General features: G+C 41.5%; 1 protein-coding gene across 15 annotated transcripts in view; it reads left to right on the forward strand.

Annotated features, from left to right (window-relative positions):
• Nucleotides 1-17,238, forward strand: part of NFIA (nuclear factor I A) — a 402,938-nt gene that overhangs the window by 331,449 nt on the left and 54,251 nt on the right. For 9 of the 15 annotated variants that reach the window (XM_012160811.5, XM_060410138.1, XM_060410099.1 and 6 more), the window contains 2 exons: nucleotides 7,098-7,276; nucleotides 9,678-9,843. In XM_012160811.5, coding sequence (XP_012016201.1) covers nucleotides 7,098-7,276; nucleotides 9,678-9,843 — 345 coding nt within the window. The remainder of the gene's footprint in view (nucleotides 1-7,097; nucleotides 7,277-9,677; nucleotides 9,844-17,238) is intronic. The other 6 variants (XM_060410133.1, XM_012160736.4, XM_060410137.1 and 3 more) reach the window with 1 other exon arrangement.

Consider the following 17,238-nt stretch of genomic DNA (forward strand, 5'->3'; position numbering starts at 1 on the left):
AAAATTTGGACTCATACCATTATTTTGTGCATTGCATTAGCACCATGCCAGAGTCACAATGGTAGTTTCTCTTCTCTAGGGCCTGAGCTGACCATCTCAAACTACAGTTAGTCAATTTTGCTGATTGAATAATTGGTTGGTTAATTAAACCCCAGTGACACTTTCTAAAATAATTTGTGACCACTTGTTCAAAAACTTAGGCACACTAAAAACACCTAATCCAAGATAAGAGAGAAATGAAATAGAAAAGAAGGAAAACCAGATTTATACATGGCTGGAATCTTAAATCTGAGCTTTAGAGCAATGGAAAAACCCAATGCAGTCTCATTGTTCAGGAAAAGAATGCTGCTGGAAGGTTATCCGGAGAAATCACATGTATTTAATATTCTCCCTCATGGCTCACGTGGTAAAGAATCCACCTGCAGTGCTGGAGACACGGGTTCAGACCCTGCATCAGGGAGATCCCCTTGAGAAGGGCATGGCAACCTACTCCAGTATGCTTGCCTGTAGAATTCCATGGACAGAGGAGCCCAGTGGGCTACAGTCCATGGGGTCGCAAAGAGTCAGACACGACTAAGCGACTAACATACACACACACACACATACACGGAATATATTTTGTGATGTGTGTAACACAACTGTTTTCTGTTGGAAGAAATGAAAGCACGGGATCTTGAATGATTTGTATCCTATTCCAGTGAACTAGTGGGAAGCAGACATCCAAGGCATGAGAAAGTAGGGGTTGTGAAGAATGACCCTTTGAAATGCAGATTCAGCAGTCATCTAGTTTGAATCTACAGGCTAAATTATTTCCTGGTATTAATTAAGAGTTAATTGATTATTATAAATCAACCATTATAGAGTGAACTCCACACAGTACCATGTGTTTTCAGGTTTGTGTTACAATAAACTATATGACACAAGGAAAAGAGGAATAATTTTTTTTAGTAAAATGTAACAAGCTCTCTTGAAGAGATCTCTAGTCTTTCCCATTCTGTTCCTTTCCTCTATTTCTTTGCATTGATCACTGAGGAAGGCTTTCTTATTTCTCCTTGCTATTCTTTGTAACTCTGCATTCAGATACTTGTATCTTTCCTTTTCTCCTTTGCTTTTCACGTCTCTTCTTTTCACAGCTATTTGTAAGGCCTCCCCAGACAGCCATTTTGCTGTTTTGAATTTCTTTTCCATGGAGACGATCTTGATCCCTGTCCCCTGTACAGTGTCACGAACCTCCATCCATAGTTCATCAGGCAGTCTATCTATCAGATCTAGTCCCTTAAATCTATTTCTCACTTTCACTGTATAATCATAAGGGATTTGATTTAGGTCATACCTGAATGGTCTAGTGGTTTTCCCTACTTTCTTCAATTTAAGTCTGAATTTGGCAGTAAGGACTTCATGATCTGAGCCACAGTCAGCTCCCAGTCTTGTTTTTGCTGACTGTATAGAGCTTCTCCATCTTTGGGTGGAAAGAATATAATCAGTCTGATTTTGGTGTTGGCCATCTGGTGATGTCCATGTGTAGAGTCTTCTCTTGTGTTGTTCGAAGAGGGTGTTTACTATGACCAATGCGTTCTCTTGGCAGATCTCTATTAGCCTTTGCCCTGCTTCATTCTGTATTCCAAGGCCAAATTTTCCTGTTACTCCAGGTGTTTCTTGACTTCCTACTTTTGCATTCCAGTCCCCTGTAATGAAAAGGACATCTTTTTGGGTGTTAGTTCTGAAAGGTCTTGTAGGTCTTCATAGAACCATTCAACTTCAGCTTCTTTAGTGTTACTGGTTGGGGCATAGACTTGGATTACTGTGATACTGAATGGTTTGCCTTGGAAACGAACAGAGATCATTCTGTCGTTTTTGAGATTGCATCCAAGTACTGCATTTTGGACTCTTTCGTTGACCATGATGGCTACTCCATGTCTTCTAAGGGATTCCTGCCCACAGTAGTAGATATAATGGTCATCTGAGTTAAATTCACCCATTCCAGTCCATTTTAGTTTGCTGATTCCTAGAATGTTGATGTTCACTCTTGCCATCTCCTGTTTGACCACTTCCAATTTGCCTTGATTCATGGACCTGACATTCCAGGTTCCTATGCAATATTGCTCTTTACAGCATTGGACCTTGCTTCTATCACCAGTCGCATCCACAGCTGGGTATTGTTTTTGCTTTGGCTCCATCCCTTCATTCTTTCTGGAGTTATTTCTCCACTGATCTCCAGTAGCATATTGGGCACCTACCAACCCCAGGAGTTCCCCTTTCAGTATCCTATCATTTTGCCTTTTCATGCTGTTCATGGTTCTCAAGGCAAGAATACTGAAGTGGTTTGCCATTCCCTTCTCCAGTGGACCACATTCTGTCAGACCTCTCCACCATGACCTGTCCATCTTGGGTGGCCCCACATGGGATGACTTAGTTTCATTGAGTTAGACAAGGCTGTGGTCAATGTGATCAGATTGGCTAGTTTTCTGTGATTATAGTTTCAGTGTGTCTGCCCTCTGATGCCTCTCACAACACCTACCATCTTATTTGGGTTTCTCTTACCTTGGATGTGGGGTATCTCTTCACGGCTGCTCCAGCAAAGCACAGCCACTGCTCCTTACCTTGGACGAGGGGTATCTCCTCACCGCTGCCCCTCCTGACCTGGAACGTGGAGTAGCTCCTCTCGGCCCTCCCCGCACAGCCGCTGTTCCTTGGACATGGGGTTGCTCCTCTCGGCCCCCGCCCCTGACCTTGGGCGTGGGTAGCTCCTCCAGGCCGCTGCCCCTGACCTTGAGTGAGGGGAAGCTCCTCTCGGCCAAGCTTCCCTGTGCTTCTGCGCAGTCCGTCACAGCCAGCGGACCAAAATGGTATGGTATGGACCTAACAGAAGCAGACGATATTAAGAAGAAGAGGCAAGAATACACAGAAGAACGTTACAAAAAAGATCTTCACGACCAAGATAATCACGATGGTGTGATCACTCATCTAGAGCCAGACATCCTGGAATGTGAAGTCAAGTGGGCCTTAGAAAGAATCACTATGAACAAAGCTAGTGGAGGTGATGGAATTCCAGTTGAGCTATTTCAAATCCTGAAAGATGATGCTGTGAAAGTGCTGCACTCAGTATGTCAGCAAATTTGGAAAACTCAGCAGTGGCCGCAGGACTGGAAAAGGTCAGTTTTCATTCCATTCCCAAAGAAAGGCAGTGCCAAAGAATGCTCAAACTACTGCACAATTGCACTCATCTCACACGCTAATAAAGTAATGTCCCAAATTCTCCAAGCCAGGCTTCAGCAATACGTGAACCGTGAACTTCCTGATGTTCAAGCTGGTTTTAGAAAAGGCACCGGAAGCAGAGATCAAATTGCCAGCATCCGCTGGACCGTGGAAAAAGGAAGAGAGTTCCAGAGAAACATCTATTTCTGCTCTTTTGACTATGCCAAAGTCTTTGACTGTGTGGATCACAATCAACTGTGGAAAATTCTGGAAGAGATGGGAATACTAGAACAGCTGACCTGCCTCTTGAGAAACCTATATGCAGGTCAGGAAGCAACAGTTAGAACTGGACATGGAACAACAGACTGGTTCCAAATAGGAAAAGGAGTACATCAAGGCTGTATATTGTCACCCTGCTTATTTAGCTTCTATGCAGAGTACATCATGAGAAATGCTGGGCTGGAAGAAACACAAGCTGGAGTCATGATTGCCAGGAGAAATACCAATAACCTCAGATATGCAGATGACACCACCCTTATGGCAAAAAGTGAAGAAGAACTAAAGAGCCTCTTGATGAAAGTGAAAGAGGAGAGTGGAAAAGTTGGCTTAAAGCTCCACATTCAGAAAATGAAGATCATGGCATCCAGTCCCATCACTTCATGGGAAATAGATGGGGAAACAGTGGAAACAGTGACAGACTTTATTTTGGGGGGCTCCAAAATCACTGCAGATGGTGATTGCAGCCATGAAATTAAAAGATGCTTACTCCTTGGAAGGAAAGCTATGACCAACCTAGATAGCACATCAAAAAGCAGAGACATTACTTTGTCAACAAAGGTCCGTCTAGTCAAGGCTGTGGTTTTTCCAGTAGTCATGTATGGATGTGAGAGTTGGACTGTGAAGAAAGCTGAGTGCTGAGGAATTGATGCTTTTGAATTGTGGTATTGGAGAAGATTCTTGAGAGTCCCGTGGACTGCAGGGAGATCCAACTAGTCCATTCTAAAGATCTGTCCTGGGTGTTCTTTGGAAGGACTGATGTGAAGCTGAAACTCTAATACTTTGGCCACCTCATGCGAAGAACTGACTCATTGGAAAAGACCCTGATGCTGGGAGGGATTGGGGGCAGGAGGAGAAGTGGATGAGAGGATGAGATGGCTGGATGGCATCATTGACTCAATGGACATGAGTTTGAGTGAACTCCAGGAGTTGGTGATGGACAGAGGGGCCTGGCGTGCTGCAGTTCATGGTGTCACAAAGAGTCAGACACGACTGAGCGAATGAACTGAACTGAACAAAGAAACTAAGGTCTACATTTTAGTTGTTAATGATTTTCTTTTACATATTTATCAACAAGAACAACAGCAACAGAAAGGGCAAGGGTGTTGATTAAACAATTAAGGGAGGAATTTCATGGTCCCATTAAAATATTTCCTCTATCAGGTTTCTTTAACTTTTATCTGTCCAGTCTTTGCTCAAGTAAATTTTTCCCTTGGACAGCATTCTCTGCTGGCCACAACAATTTCATAATCTCACAACCATTCATCACTTTCCACTTGAGCACCTGAAGCATTGCCATTTTATTATTAAGGTCTGCTTCCTGTAGGCTCTTGACAATGGAGGTGCCACCTTTGTGTTTGTTATGCTGCAAAAGTTGAGTGTATCATTTCATTGTGCTCAGTACATTCCCAGCCTCATTTGGGAAATGCCACATTCCATCTCTAACTAGAAACTATTTGGTCAAATACAGGCCACTGGGTGAAAGTTTCTTTCTACCAGCAAAGACGAGCATACCATATTAGATGAAAAAATTCCTTGGGTTCTTTAAAGCTTTTTGCATCGTAAGAGATGGCTAAAGTCATTTAACTTTCTAGCTGCAGATTTTAACTCAGAGATTATATAATGGATTTCAAGATTTATCATCCAGGGTGTCAAGTCCTGGGCTTCCCAGATGGTGCTAATGGTAAAGAACCTGCCTGCCAATGCAGGAGACATAAGAGAACACAGGTTTGATCCCTGAGTTGGGAAGATCCCCTGGAGTAGGACATGGCAACCCACTCCAGTATTCTTGCCTGGAAAATCCCATGGACCGAGGAACCTGGCAGGCTACAGTCCATAGGATTCCAAAGAGTTAGACATGACTGAAGTGACTGAGCCCACATTAAGTCCTGCGTTTTACCAGTTTTTCTATAAGCTCCGTGAGTTTTTGCTGGGAAAAATTTTTTAAGTTTATATTTATTTGTATGGCCACTTTATTAATTTCTGTACCACTGATATATCTGATCATTCATTGTACCATCAGCAGATATTTACTGAGTTCCAGACACTGTTCTGGGGATGACAGTGAATCTATTAAATGGATGGAGAAACTATTTACTAAGATGGTGAAGAGAGAAGAGCCAATACAATTGGATTTATTCAAGATGCCCTCAATTGTAGGACTGAAAACAACTTTGTGTCATCTCAATGTTGTATCCCAAGCCCGTAGTAAGAGCCTAGGAATATTTTTGGATAGATTAAAGGTTGCATGAACGAAGAAATCTTATCAAGTCATCTGCATGGTGTGGACTGGACTGTTGCTCCCATTCCAAACTCCTGTTTCTACTCTTGAAAAACTACAGATGCCACTCAAGACCTCAGAGTTCTTACCACTCCCAATTATTAGTAAGAAAATGCCCCAGTCCTACAGATACAGTAGAGAACAAAGAACCCATGTCCAGGGATCAACAGAGATGCATCCTTTTTTTGACAGTCCTCAGACTTACTAATCAAATGGTGGTAGAAAGTGTGGCCAGTCTTGCTTAACTGCTCTTCAGTTTTATTGAGTCATTCTCAATGTTAGGAAAGTCTTACTTTCCAAATATTTGGGTATTCATTTGTTTCCTCTTTGCAGGGGCTCCTTGAGTTTAAAGGTTTAAACTGCAAAAAGTAGGGAAAAGTAAACGCTCTCATCTGCTTCTACTTGGGAGATGTCTCTCTGGTCCTCTTTGGGAGATGAGAGCTGCCACGTTGGTGTTATTTGGTGTGTGTCTTCAGCCCTTCCCACGTGCTCTTCTTATCCTCCAGCAGGCTTTACCAATCACCCTTCCACGTCAAGGGCAGAAGTCTTCCAAGGCAGAATTATTAAGCACTTCACATACAGTTTTTTAGCCTAATACAATATTCTTCCTATATCAGTGAAACTCAATATATAGGTTCAGATATAAGGGAGTGATAGTTGTCTTGAGTCTTTCATCAGTTTGTATGAGCAGAGGGCTAGCAGTTTAGCAGGGGTCACTGCCTATCTCCTCTGCCTGGGTGTTTCCCTGCTCTAACTAACATCTATGCCTTTCAGAGTTTGGCTTTGAAACCTTGCGTGTAAAGTGAGGCACCCAAATTGCCTGGGTTCATTAAGTGATCATTTACTACAGACTTCAAAAAAATTTCATCCTGAATTAGTCCCTAGAAATTTCCTTGAAAGGGTGTATAAGAGCTTTAACAATGAATTATTGTCTATGGAATGCTCAGCATGAAAGGGGATCCATATGTGCAAACCAGAATTTGTCATATGTAATGTCAGTTAAATCAGGGCTAATCTACCAAATACATTTTTTATTGCCTGCTTCATTAAAAAGGCTCTTAAGGTAATGAATAATCTTCAGCTTCACCAAGGATTATTAATGCCTTTATAACTCATGTCCACTGAAAATAGAAGGACAGCTTGAAACTCTACCCGAATCTAACCTCCATGTTTGTCTTAGAGCTTTAAGGAAGAAAATCTATCAGACCTCTCCAGTATTAAATGCTGTCACACGAGCAGTTACTGTGAATTGAGGCAGACATTTTAAGAGGAAGTTGAATCTGGTTTAAATGCTGTGGCAAAGCAAGTCTTTCTCTGTTAACTCTGATGTTTTGCTTTCCTATAGCAAGTCCACACGCGACGCCATCGACTCTTCATTTTCCGACGTCACCCATCATCCAGCAGCCCGGGCCTTACTTCTCTCACCCAGCCATCCGCTATCACCCTCAGGAGACGCTGAAAGAGTTTGTCCAACTTGTCTGCCCTGATGCTGGTCAGCAGGCTGGACAGGTGGGGTTCCTCAATGTAAGGAAAATTCTTTTTTTTTTCTCAATTTCTTTAGAAATATTAACCAAATGTAAAAATAACAAGGGGAGACCTTATGACCCTGTGACGTGGTGCTCCAATGTTGTGCTGACTGACTACAGGCAAATGTCATATTTATTCTAGATTGTGGGAAAGTTAACTTACTCTAAGAGGGATTGGCCGGGATTTAAAAACAGTGTTTGTGTTAACTTCGCAACTGTCAAGTTTATGGATATAAATCATCTTAAGGGTGAACTGTATAACCTTCTAAGGTCTGTAGGCAGATAATTCCACCTCCTGCACACTAACCCAAGGGCTCACACAGTGAACAAAATAGAAAGACCAAATAATTTTAAGTAATGATTTTGAGTGGTAGGGAGAGGTAGGGAGAGGAGGGGGCACAGATGTTTCAGATCAGCTAAGTTGATATTTTTTAAAAATAGTCTTCTAACACTTTACATCAAGTTGACCAATACTTGAACTCAAGATGCTCGAAGTAGTTTATTATAGTTTGCTATTTCTGTAAGTAGTTATCTTTCCCACTTATCTTTGTATAAAGCTAAACAGTCTAGATAGATTTGAATGAATTTTAATTTTTTTCTCAAATAAGCTAGATCACAAACTGAAACAATATTCCTAATGTAAAAGTGATTTTTTTTAAACTTTTTATTTTGTATTGGGACGTAGCCGATTAACAATGTTATGATAGTTTCAGGTGAACAGCGAAGGGACTCAGCCATATATATGCATGTATCCATTCTCCATCAGACTCCCCTCCCGTTTTTTAAAAATCACAAATTTTGTTTCAAATGTAGAACCAAATGTTTACAATGGATAGCTATATCCCAAGGCCAATAATAATAAATTGGAAATAATGAACAGCGTAAAGCCAAATGTGATTTTCCCTTTATCCTAATAACTGCACATGAAGCCACAGATGAACCATAATTATGATTGCCTAATCTAGAATATTTTATCACACCATTCTATCACTGATTTCCTTGCTTGAAGAAATACCTGATTCTGCATATCTGAGACAGAAAAGGCAGCTTTGACTAATGTCTGGTGATGTGTTAGCAGATACATTTCTGTCTAGACAACAAATCAATATGGAGCCTTTTTTCTTTTTGCTTGTGTATTCATTTGCTTGGCTTATTCTAAAGCATTCACTTATGGACTTTTAGCCCACTCAGAAATAACACACAGGCAAGTTGGTTGGCAAGAAAGCACAACATTCTGACTGTCAGATGAGATTGTCTTTGAGGAACAATACTAAATATATAAGTGAATGTTGATGAGGGAGTGAGACTTCCTCTGCAGAATTATTAAGCTTAAACTTAAAAGCCTAGGACAGCAGCATCTCCTTCAACTGAATTTTGATTCAGGACTAGAGCTGAAATAGGAGATGTTATTGCTGAGTGAACGATCTCACTGAAGACCGGAGGCAGAAAGGCCACTTGGGAAGCCATGAAAAGACTGAAGTGATCACCAGCATCAAGCATCTGACTTTCAGATTTCTAACTTCTTTTTTAATAGTCCTGACATCATCCTATATAACTGTCAAATGCCCAGTTTTGCATTTTGATCAAAATTCTATAGGGTTTAAGGCAGGTCTCTTCATGGGACTATGTCAAAAAACTTGAAAATAAATGGATTTTATTGCTTTCTTCAGAAGAAAACTTTTCTTTTGTTAAAGAGCTGTTACTTGGTTGTTCAAACATCAGGCAGCCAAATAAATATGACTCTTATGGCATATGCTTATATAATTTAAATCAAAATTAGAAGTGATATTTTTCCTTAGCAGAATTTTGACAGCTGAATTCTAAAGTTTCTGTGCCTGATGTTATACAATATGTGAAAGAAATTTTTTATGTTCACTTAACATATTTATTAAATGTTATATAATATCAACTTTGAAGAGTGAAAATAAAATATTTTTTAATCTCAAATGCATATTTAGGAAACTTCATTATATCTATATAAATAGGCATGATGGAATAATTCCGCATTCTATAAAATACTTATAAATTAAATTAATATCTAATAATCATGAGAATGATGACAAAGATCACAGTTAGTACTGGATCAAAGCATTCCAAGCACAAGTTGATAGGTCCTTTCATAGAATCAGATGCAAAGAAGGTCAAAGTAATTCAAGAGATAAGTTTAGGATACATGGAGCATTTGTGCCTAGACTGCACTTTTGTGGAATGTCTTAAGAACAACCTACATTTCGTCATCCATATGCTCTTATGGAAGAATTCAAGCAGCTAGAATACTTAGTAATTTGCATAAAATGTGCCTAACGCTTAACGAATCCTTTGTTTTCAGAAGCAGCTAATGGTTCTTCTCTGTGTCTTCTTTTTCCTGTGCATGCTTTGTTTTGTTCCCATCCCGGCAGCCCAACGGGAGTAGCCAAGGCAAAGTGCACAACCCATTCCTTCCCACCCCCATGTTGCCACCACCACCGCCACCACCGATGGCCAGGCCTGTGCCCCTGCCGGTGCCAGACACAAAGCCTCCGACCACGTCAACAGAAGGAGGCGCAGCCTCCCCCACCTCACCAAGTAAGTATGGCTGAGACAAGGCGCCGGTCACTTACAAAGCTCTGTGCACTTGAATCCACATCTCAGCTTGGCCCCTCACTGCATAGGCTTTAGTGAAAGGCACGATCCCCAGTGATGGTTGTAGCATGAGTTTGTAGAACCAAGACCAGATCAAAGCAGATACTACTCTAGGGTACCACCAACTATACCAAGTGTGAAAATCACTGGGTGTTTGGGTGGATAAAATCATATAACTACATGTGCAGGACTGAAAGTCAAAATATGAATTATTCAGTGTTGCATATTATTTGAGTGGCTTTGAATGTTATTCTCATGATCATCAAACAACATCTACCTGTATGAATCTTATTAGCAAAAATTCCTCATACTTTGGTAGAGCCCTGACTTCCAGTAACTTGCAATCCAAGAGAAATACATTTGATGAGCTACAAAGGCTAGGTACCTCATCCATCAAATAGAAAAAAAAGTTTAGATCAAAGTAACCAATTCAAAGGTGTGTACATTGAACATTCACCAACAATAAGAGCCTGGCAGAAGATCAGAGCCAGTAGCCATGGCAGTTGCCTAGCTAAGGTTGGCAGAGGGAGGAGATGGAAGATGGAATTGGAAGGAAAGAGAAAAGAACTTTTGGCTCTTCTCTGAATACTCTGGGAAGTGTGATCAGACAATACAGGATTATTTGATAAATTAGAGAGAGAACAACTCTCCTGGTATTTCCTGATATTTTAAAGATGACAAGGGAATAGAAATAGGTTGAACACATCAATTTGGCTTGTATTATACCTGAAATAATGACAGGAAGAGTGGTGGCTGCAGGCACCCAGGTAATGGATGGGACTACCTAATCTTGATAGGCGGTGTGATGACCACCTTCTCTAAAGCACCGTGGGGGGATCAAGGCATAGGAAAGAATGAGAGCTGTGACAGTGTCCCTACAGAGAGGAGGTCTTCAGGAAGTGAGGTTGGACACAAGGCACCTACAGAGGAAGAGGTGAGCACAGACCAGGAAAGAAGCAGTAAGATCAAGAACGTGAGCAGCAGCTATGGAAAGTGAATGGAAGACAGCCCAGGAAGAGCTATTTTCCAGACATAAGCTCTGGGCTTGGACAGCCATTTGGATGAGTATAGTGAAGGACGATTCAAACCTCTCGGTGTTGGGGACAGTGTGGTATTGAGTACAGGAGGGCCAAAGAGAACAAATGAGTCTCTGTTGATACAGTGTTCATTGAACTTAATGTGGGGGATACTGATTTCCGATATCTAGAGCCCCTCATGGGTATGGGTGAGAGTCAGGTTATCTAGTATGTATTCATTTTGATAATGCATGCAGAAGTGAGTGGCATTGTGCATGGATTCCGGTTTTATAGCAAAAAGACTGACAGTCTAGAGGAAAATCTGGGCAGGCTTACTTCTCTTGGTAAGAAGTGGTTCAACAAAGGAGAAAACCCTGAGTGTCCAATGACATAGGAAGCAAACTAGGCTTGCTATCAGGATCTTGGATGCTCAGTTCAGAAAAGAAGCTTCTGAGAGGTAGAAGCTTGTAGGTGAGTCCTACTTATTGTGTGTTCGCGTAACACCTTCAAACTAGTCAGAGAATAACCATCCCCAAACTCCATTAAGTCTAGTTCCTGGGGATATTGACTTACACGTTGGCAGCCACATGCTTACTGTGCTATTGTGCCACTTGGGCATATGGTACCACTTTTCTCTCTATATGTACAGGACATGGGCTGAGCGCTCCAGAAAACCTTGTTTAATATTCTTATTCTACACAGAATAAGTCTAAAGGATAAGTGCTCAAACCCCCACCTTTCACATTGGTAGCTATGTTTCCCTTCCAATCCCAAGTTTCCTCATCTGTCGAATATAGGCAGTAATCCCTAGCTGGGCAAGGTTATGTGCAATCAGCCATGATAAGCACCACACCACCACCAAATAAATTGGAGCATTATATTATCTCCCAGGGGCTTATCTGTTGGCTCAGACAGTAAAGAATCTGCCTACCATGCAGGAGACTTGGGTTCTATCCCCTGGGTTGGGAAGATCCCCTGGAGAAGGGGAATGGCAACCCACTCCAGTATTCTTGCCTGGAGGATCCCATGGACAGAGGAGTCTGGTTGGCTGCAGTCCACGGGGTGGCACAGAGTCAGACACAGCTGAGCAACTAACCCTTTCACTTTCATTTCATTATTTACCAAAACTCTTAACTGGTGGAAGCCTCCCAAGCTAGGCTAATGAAGAAACGTGTCTGTAGGACATGTAGAAGCTACTCAACCCCTCAGTCAGGTTGGTGCCTTTGAGTCTCTTCCCCGGACTTCCTTCCGTGGATTGAATCTAATGCCTTGTATGAGAATATAACCACTGTCCTCTTGTGCCCAGCCCCAAGCATTCATTTAACAGGATGGGAAGAGGTGTAGAGGAGGCCTTGGCAGATCCAGCTCATATGGTTGCATGATCATTAGCACAGGGTTTAGAGGTTTTTAGAAAAAGAATTTCAGGAAAGGGGAACAAAAGTTTGATATTTACATAATAATTTTATACCTGCTTTTTGAATCCTAGGATTCTAGGAACGTAGACAAAACCAGGTGTTCTACTGATGGCATAGAAAGATTTTTATCATCATAAATTTTAGCCCTGTTTCTGGTCTTTCCTGGGGTTTGCTGAATTCACAGTAATATGTTATTTCAGAGCAATATATCAGCTATCTTCTACTTTATTTTTAAGACAGTGATAGTCTGGGAAATCTGTAGTTTATAGTATAGGAGAAACCTCTCAAATTAAAAATCTAAAAGCCCGCCAGCCCACACTGGAAGACTGCCTTCTTTCATTCATTTATTCATGCTTCATATATTAGGCATCTGTCATGTGCCAAGGACTGTGTTAGCCGCTTGGGATACAAAGATGATTCACCCCTTCTCCAAAGAAACTCAAGGTTTGCTGTGGGAGACAGCTGGGGTACAGGCAGCTCGCCCAGACAGCACCGGGACAGAGGTGTGCATTGGTGCCATAAGAGGACTTGGGAAGGAGTTGGGTCCAGGTGCGGGGCCTCAGGTGAGATTTTTTTGGGAGGGAGTGACTTCCTAGCTAATTAGGGGTAGCATTCTGATGTTTCAAGCCTGAGGGAGAAGGTAGAACTTCTTCTCAGAAACCAGCTTATGGGTGGAAGGAGGGGGTGTCTGACATTGGATTACCACTGGATAAAAATTTAGAGCAGAAATATCATTTCATTAATTCTTAGAAATTACAACCACAGGATGGTTGGATCCTGTTTATCTTTGTCAGTTTATTAGAGCTCAACTTTAGCAAGAAGAAACATCATGACGGGGTATTATTAAGTACAGATGTTCAACATCCAAACAGTATATCTGATATTGAGTCTTTTTCAAAACCTGGGACAGTGTTTTCTATTGAGAGGTTTAAGATGATTTGCGATAAAATAAGGTTTTAAAAAGGAAAGTAGGAATCACCTCTACTGACGACTTTTCTGGGCCTGGACTCCCGTGTCTGTTAACAAGAATAACCCTAGCTGCTCTTCACACTGTCACAGACAGGTTGTCAGGACAAAGCAGGATGACAGATGTGCTGTGCTGTAGACAACGTCCAAGACACCATTTTGAATATGCTCGTTTATAAAATACAGATGGGTGCCAGCCTAAAGCAGAGTATGTGTTTTTAAACTAATCAGTTGCCTCTGGCACCAATGTGCAACTTTGCAGCTGCGACCAGGAAAACGAGGGTAAGACAGGTTTGGGGGAAAATATTTGCCTATAAAATAATATGTTTTAATGGGAAAAGTCCTTACCAGAGGCCTAAACAAAGAGTAGTGAGGGTGGAAATAACCGTTCTGCTCTCTCAAGGAGGACATCCGTGTTGTTGATATGTTTGGAGGAAGATTGATATATACTGTGCCAGATCTCTTTAGGATACCATGACATACAGAAGGAATAGCTGGTAAGGGTGATTCACAGTGGATGGATTCTGCTTCTGCTGATTTACTGGGTTTAGATGACCGGTGAGAGAATATCACTTTTTTCATTCATTCAGTAAATAGTTATTGACTAGCCACTATGTGCAAAGCAGTGTTGTAGATGCTAGGATTCTGCAGGAAATGAAAAAGATGAAAAATCCCTGAATTTGTAGAGCATTCATTTTACAGAAGGAAGAAAGACAGTGAATAAACTAATAAGTATAATCGGTAGGAGTGATGTGAGACGCTGATACAATAGTAGGAAAGTGAAGCACAGAGGGTTGGGATTAGTGGGGGTTGGATACAACCTAAACAGGGTGGTCGGAGAAGGCCTGTCTGAGAAGGGGAGGTTTGAACAAAGTTCAGCAGAGGCAAGAGGAGGAGCCATGAGACTGTAGAGGGAAGAGTTTCCGAGCAGGAGGATCAGCCAGTCCAGCCTGTATGTTTGAGGAACAAAACCCAGAGGCCAGTGTGGTGAGACCATAATGAGTGAATGAATGAAAGTAGGGGGAGGCCATGTCTGAGAGGTAATGTGGATGAACAAGGATATGACTGGGAGCTGGGGAGCAGAGGGGAGGCTCAGGCTCATGGAGGCAGCAAATGTTGAAGGTTCTTATGGGCCATTGTTAGGACTTTGGCATTTGTTCTGAGATGGGGAGCAAAGGAGGGACACCAGTTAGGTTTTAACATAAACTCTTTGAAGGCTTTGCTGAAAACAGACTTCATGGAGCAAGAATTAAAATAGGAGGACTAGTTATGAGGCTTATTTTAAATCAATAAATATGAGTGTCTTCTACATGCCAGCCACTATTCTAGGCAGAGGGACCCAAAATGAACAAAGCAGACCATCCGCTTCCCTTGTGGCATTTACATTCTAGAGGGAGGGGACAAACAACAAAGAGCAAGTAAGTTAGTAAATTAGGGACCAGTAAGTACAGTGGACAAAAGTAACATGGGGAAGGGAGGTGGCATACCATCGCAGTATTGCAGGCAAGAGCTGCCAGTGACCTGAACCCATATAGGGGCAGTGCATTCTCAGTCGCTTCAGTCATGTACAACTCTGCAACGCTATGGACTGTAGCCCACCAGGCTTCTCTGTCCATAAGATTCTCCAGGCAAGGATACGGGAGTGGGTACCATGCCCTCCTCCAGGGTATCTTCCAGACCCTGGGTTCGAACCCATGGCTCCTGCATTAGCAGGTGAATTCTTTACCACTGAGCCACCAGGGAAGCCCCTGGGGAGGCAGTAAGGGTGATGAGAAATATTTGAAAGGTAAAGCTGACAGCATTTACTGACATGTTTGATGTGAGTTGAGAAAAAAACAAAATGGAGATATCAGCAATGACACCTAGATTTTTGACCTGAGCAATTGGAAGGATGGAATTGCCATAAAGTGAGTTGAAAAGGTTACAGGAAGCGCAGTTCTGGGCAAGGGGTGGGCAAGTTTAGTTTGACCGAGTTATATTTGGAGATGCCTATTAGGTATCTTGGGCTTCCCAGGTGGCTCAGTGGTAAAGAATATACATGCCAATGCAGGAGACGTGAGTTCGATCCCTGGATCAGAAAGATCCCTTGGAGGAGGAAATGGCAACCTACTCTAGTATTCTTGCCTGGAAAATCCCATGGACAGAGGAGCCTGGCAGGCTACAGTCCATGGGGTGGCAAAAGAGTCAAATGCAACTGAGCATGCATCAATGCGCGGTAGGTATTTTACTGGTGAAACTAATTATAATGACATCCTACCTACTGCAGTTCTTTGCAGTGTACTGAGTTTTTCTACATGCACCATCTCATTAATTGGGAAGGGACTCCTTTTCAAACATGTAATAAAACAAATGGATATTCCTAAGAGTCCTAAGGACAACAGCTCAAGAATAGGCAAATCTCTCATTACATTTGGATCTGTTTGTGGTATGATAATTCAAAATGCACAATTCATTTTCTTAATTGCATTGTAAAATTCAATTTTTTATAATAGGTTGGCACCAAGAACATACTATAAAAATGGACTTTTCCAGAAAAGAAACTGAAGATTGGCATCATAGCCTAGAATTATAATGAAAAGAAAAAAAAACATTTTTGAATTATGATAGAAGATAAAACATGAATATTTTCCTTTTTTAAATTAATTAGGAACACAAAAACTCAATTTAAAAATGCATGAAAGACTTATAAACAGTTTTCTCCATCCTGTCTTAGCCATGAACTTTTGATTTTTTTAAACTGGAATTCTATTAAATTAGGAGCATGTAATAACAAGTTCCCCTTTTATTTTTATATCTCTGATGAATTTTGTATACATTCATTGTAAGCATGAGTTTGAACCTGTTAATCAAGGATGTAACAATAATCTCTGACCAGGATTGAAATTTCCTAGTATAATAATTAACATATGTTCAGTGCCTTTTGGTTAGCAAAGCTCTTTACACATAAATTTTATCTCATTTCCAACTTCTTAAGACTCAGGAACTCAGGATTTTATAGATAAGGAAACTGAGATTTGAGAATGGAATCTCGAATTTCCCAAGATTATAATCCCACAGTGTGCGTGGGCACTCAGTCGCTCAGCCATGTCCGACTCTTTTGCAACCCAGTGGACTATAGCCCACCAGGCTCCTTTGTCCATGGGACTCTCCAGGCAAGAACACTGAAGTGGGTTGCCATTTCCTTCTCCAGGGGATCTTCCTGACTCAGGGATCAAACCCATGTCTCCTGTGTTTCTTGCATTGCAGGCTGATTCTTTACTGCAATAAGCCATCTAGGTGAAAAAGAATAATCCTATGGTCGCATGGTGCTAGCTCCTACTGTAGCCAAATTACAAAGCAATATGACAGGACTTCTGGTTACCAGGGAACCACAAACTGCCTATTCTTGTCTGAAATTAATAACCCAACAAAATGTTGAGCTTTTATTAATACCAAGCACTTTAAAAATTGTTTTTTATGTATTATCTTGTTTTAATCCTCACATTAATGCTGTGAAGTGCCTACTTTGAAAAGTAAATACCTTAATTGAGAAACACAGGGTGGGAAGAGATAGATAACTTTCTCAAGATCACTCAGTCAGGTGTAGCAGCATCATGACTCACACCCAGCCACCTTGAACCTGCAGTTCATACACTTGGCCAGAGCATCCTTTGAGGATCTTCACTTTAGCCCAGTTTCCAAGTTTGCAGTGCAGATCCTACGGGAGAAGTACAAAGGAAGATACTAGTGGTCATTTATACTTTCAGTGTGGATCAGTTTCCGTTGCTGAGAATAACTTTTTGTTAGCAGGGAAAGTAAAGACAGCAGAAGGAAGGCGATAAGCAAAGAACAGCAAAAAGGTGGGAAAACAGTAGCTATTGCTAAAGGCAGATGCTCTTTGTTCCTTAGGGCTCTGCAGAGCTTGGACTGTTGATGAATGCTTAGAAGAATTACTCTCTGAG

Source organism: Ovis aries, chromosome 1, assembly GCF_016772045.2.
Source record: "Ovis aries strain OAR_USU_Benz2616 breed Rambouillet chromosome 1, ARS-UI_Ramb_v3.0, whole genome shotgun sequence".
Taxonomy (NCBI): Eukaryota; Metazoa; Chordata; class Mammalia; order Artiodactyla; family Bovidae; genus Ovis; species Ovis aries.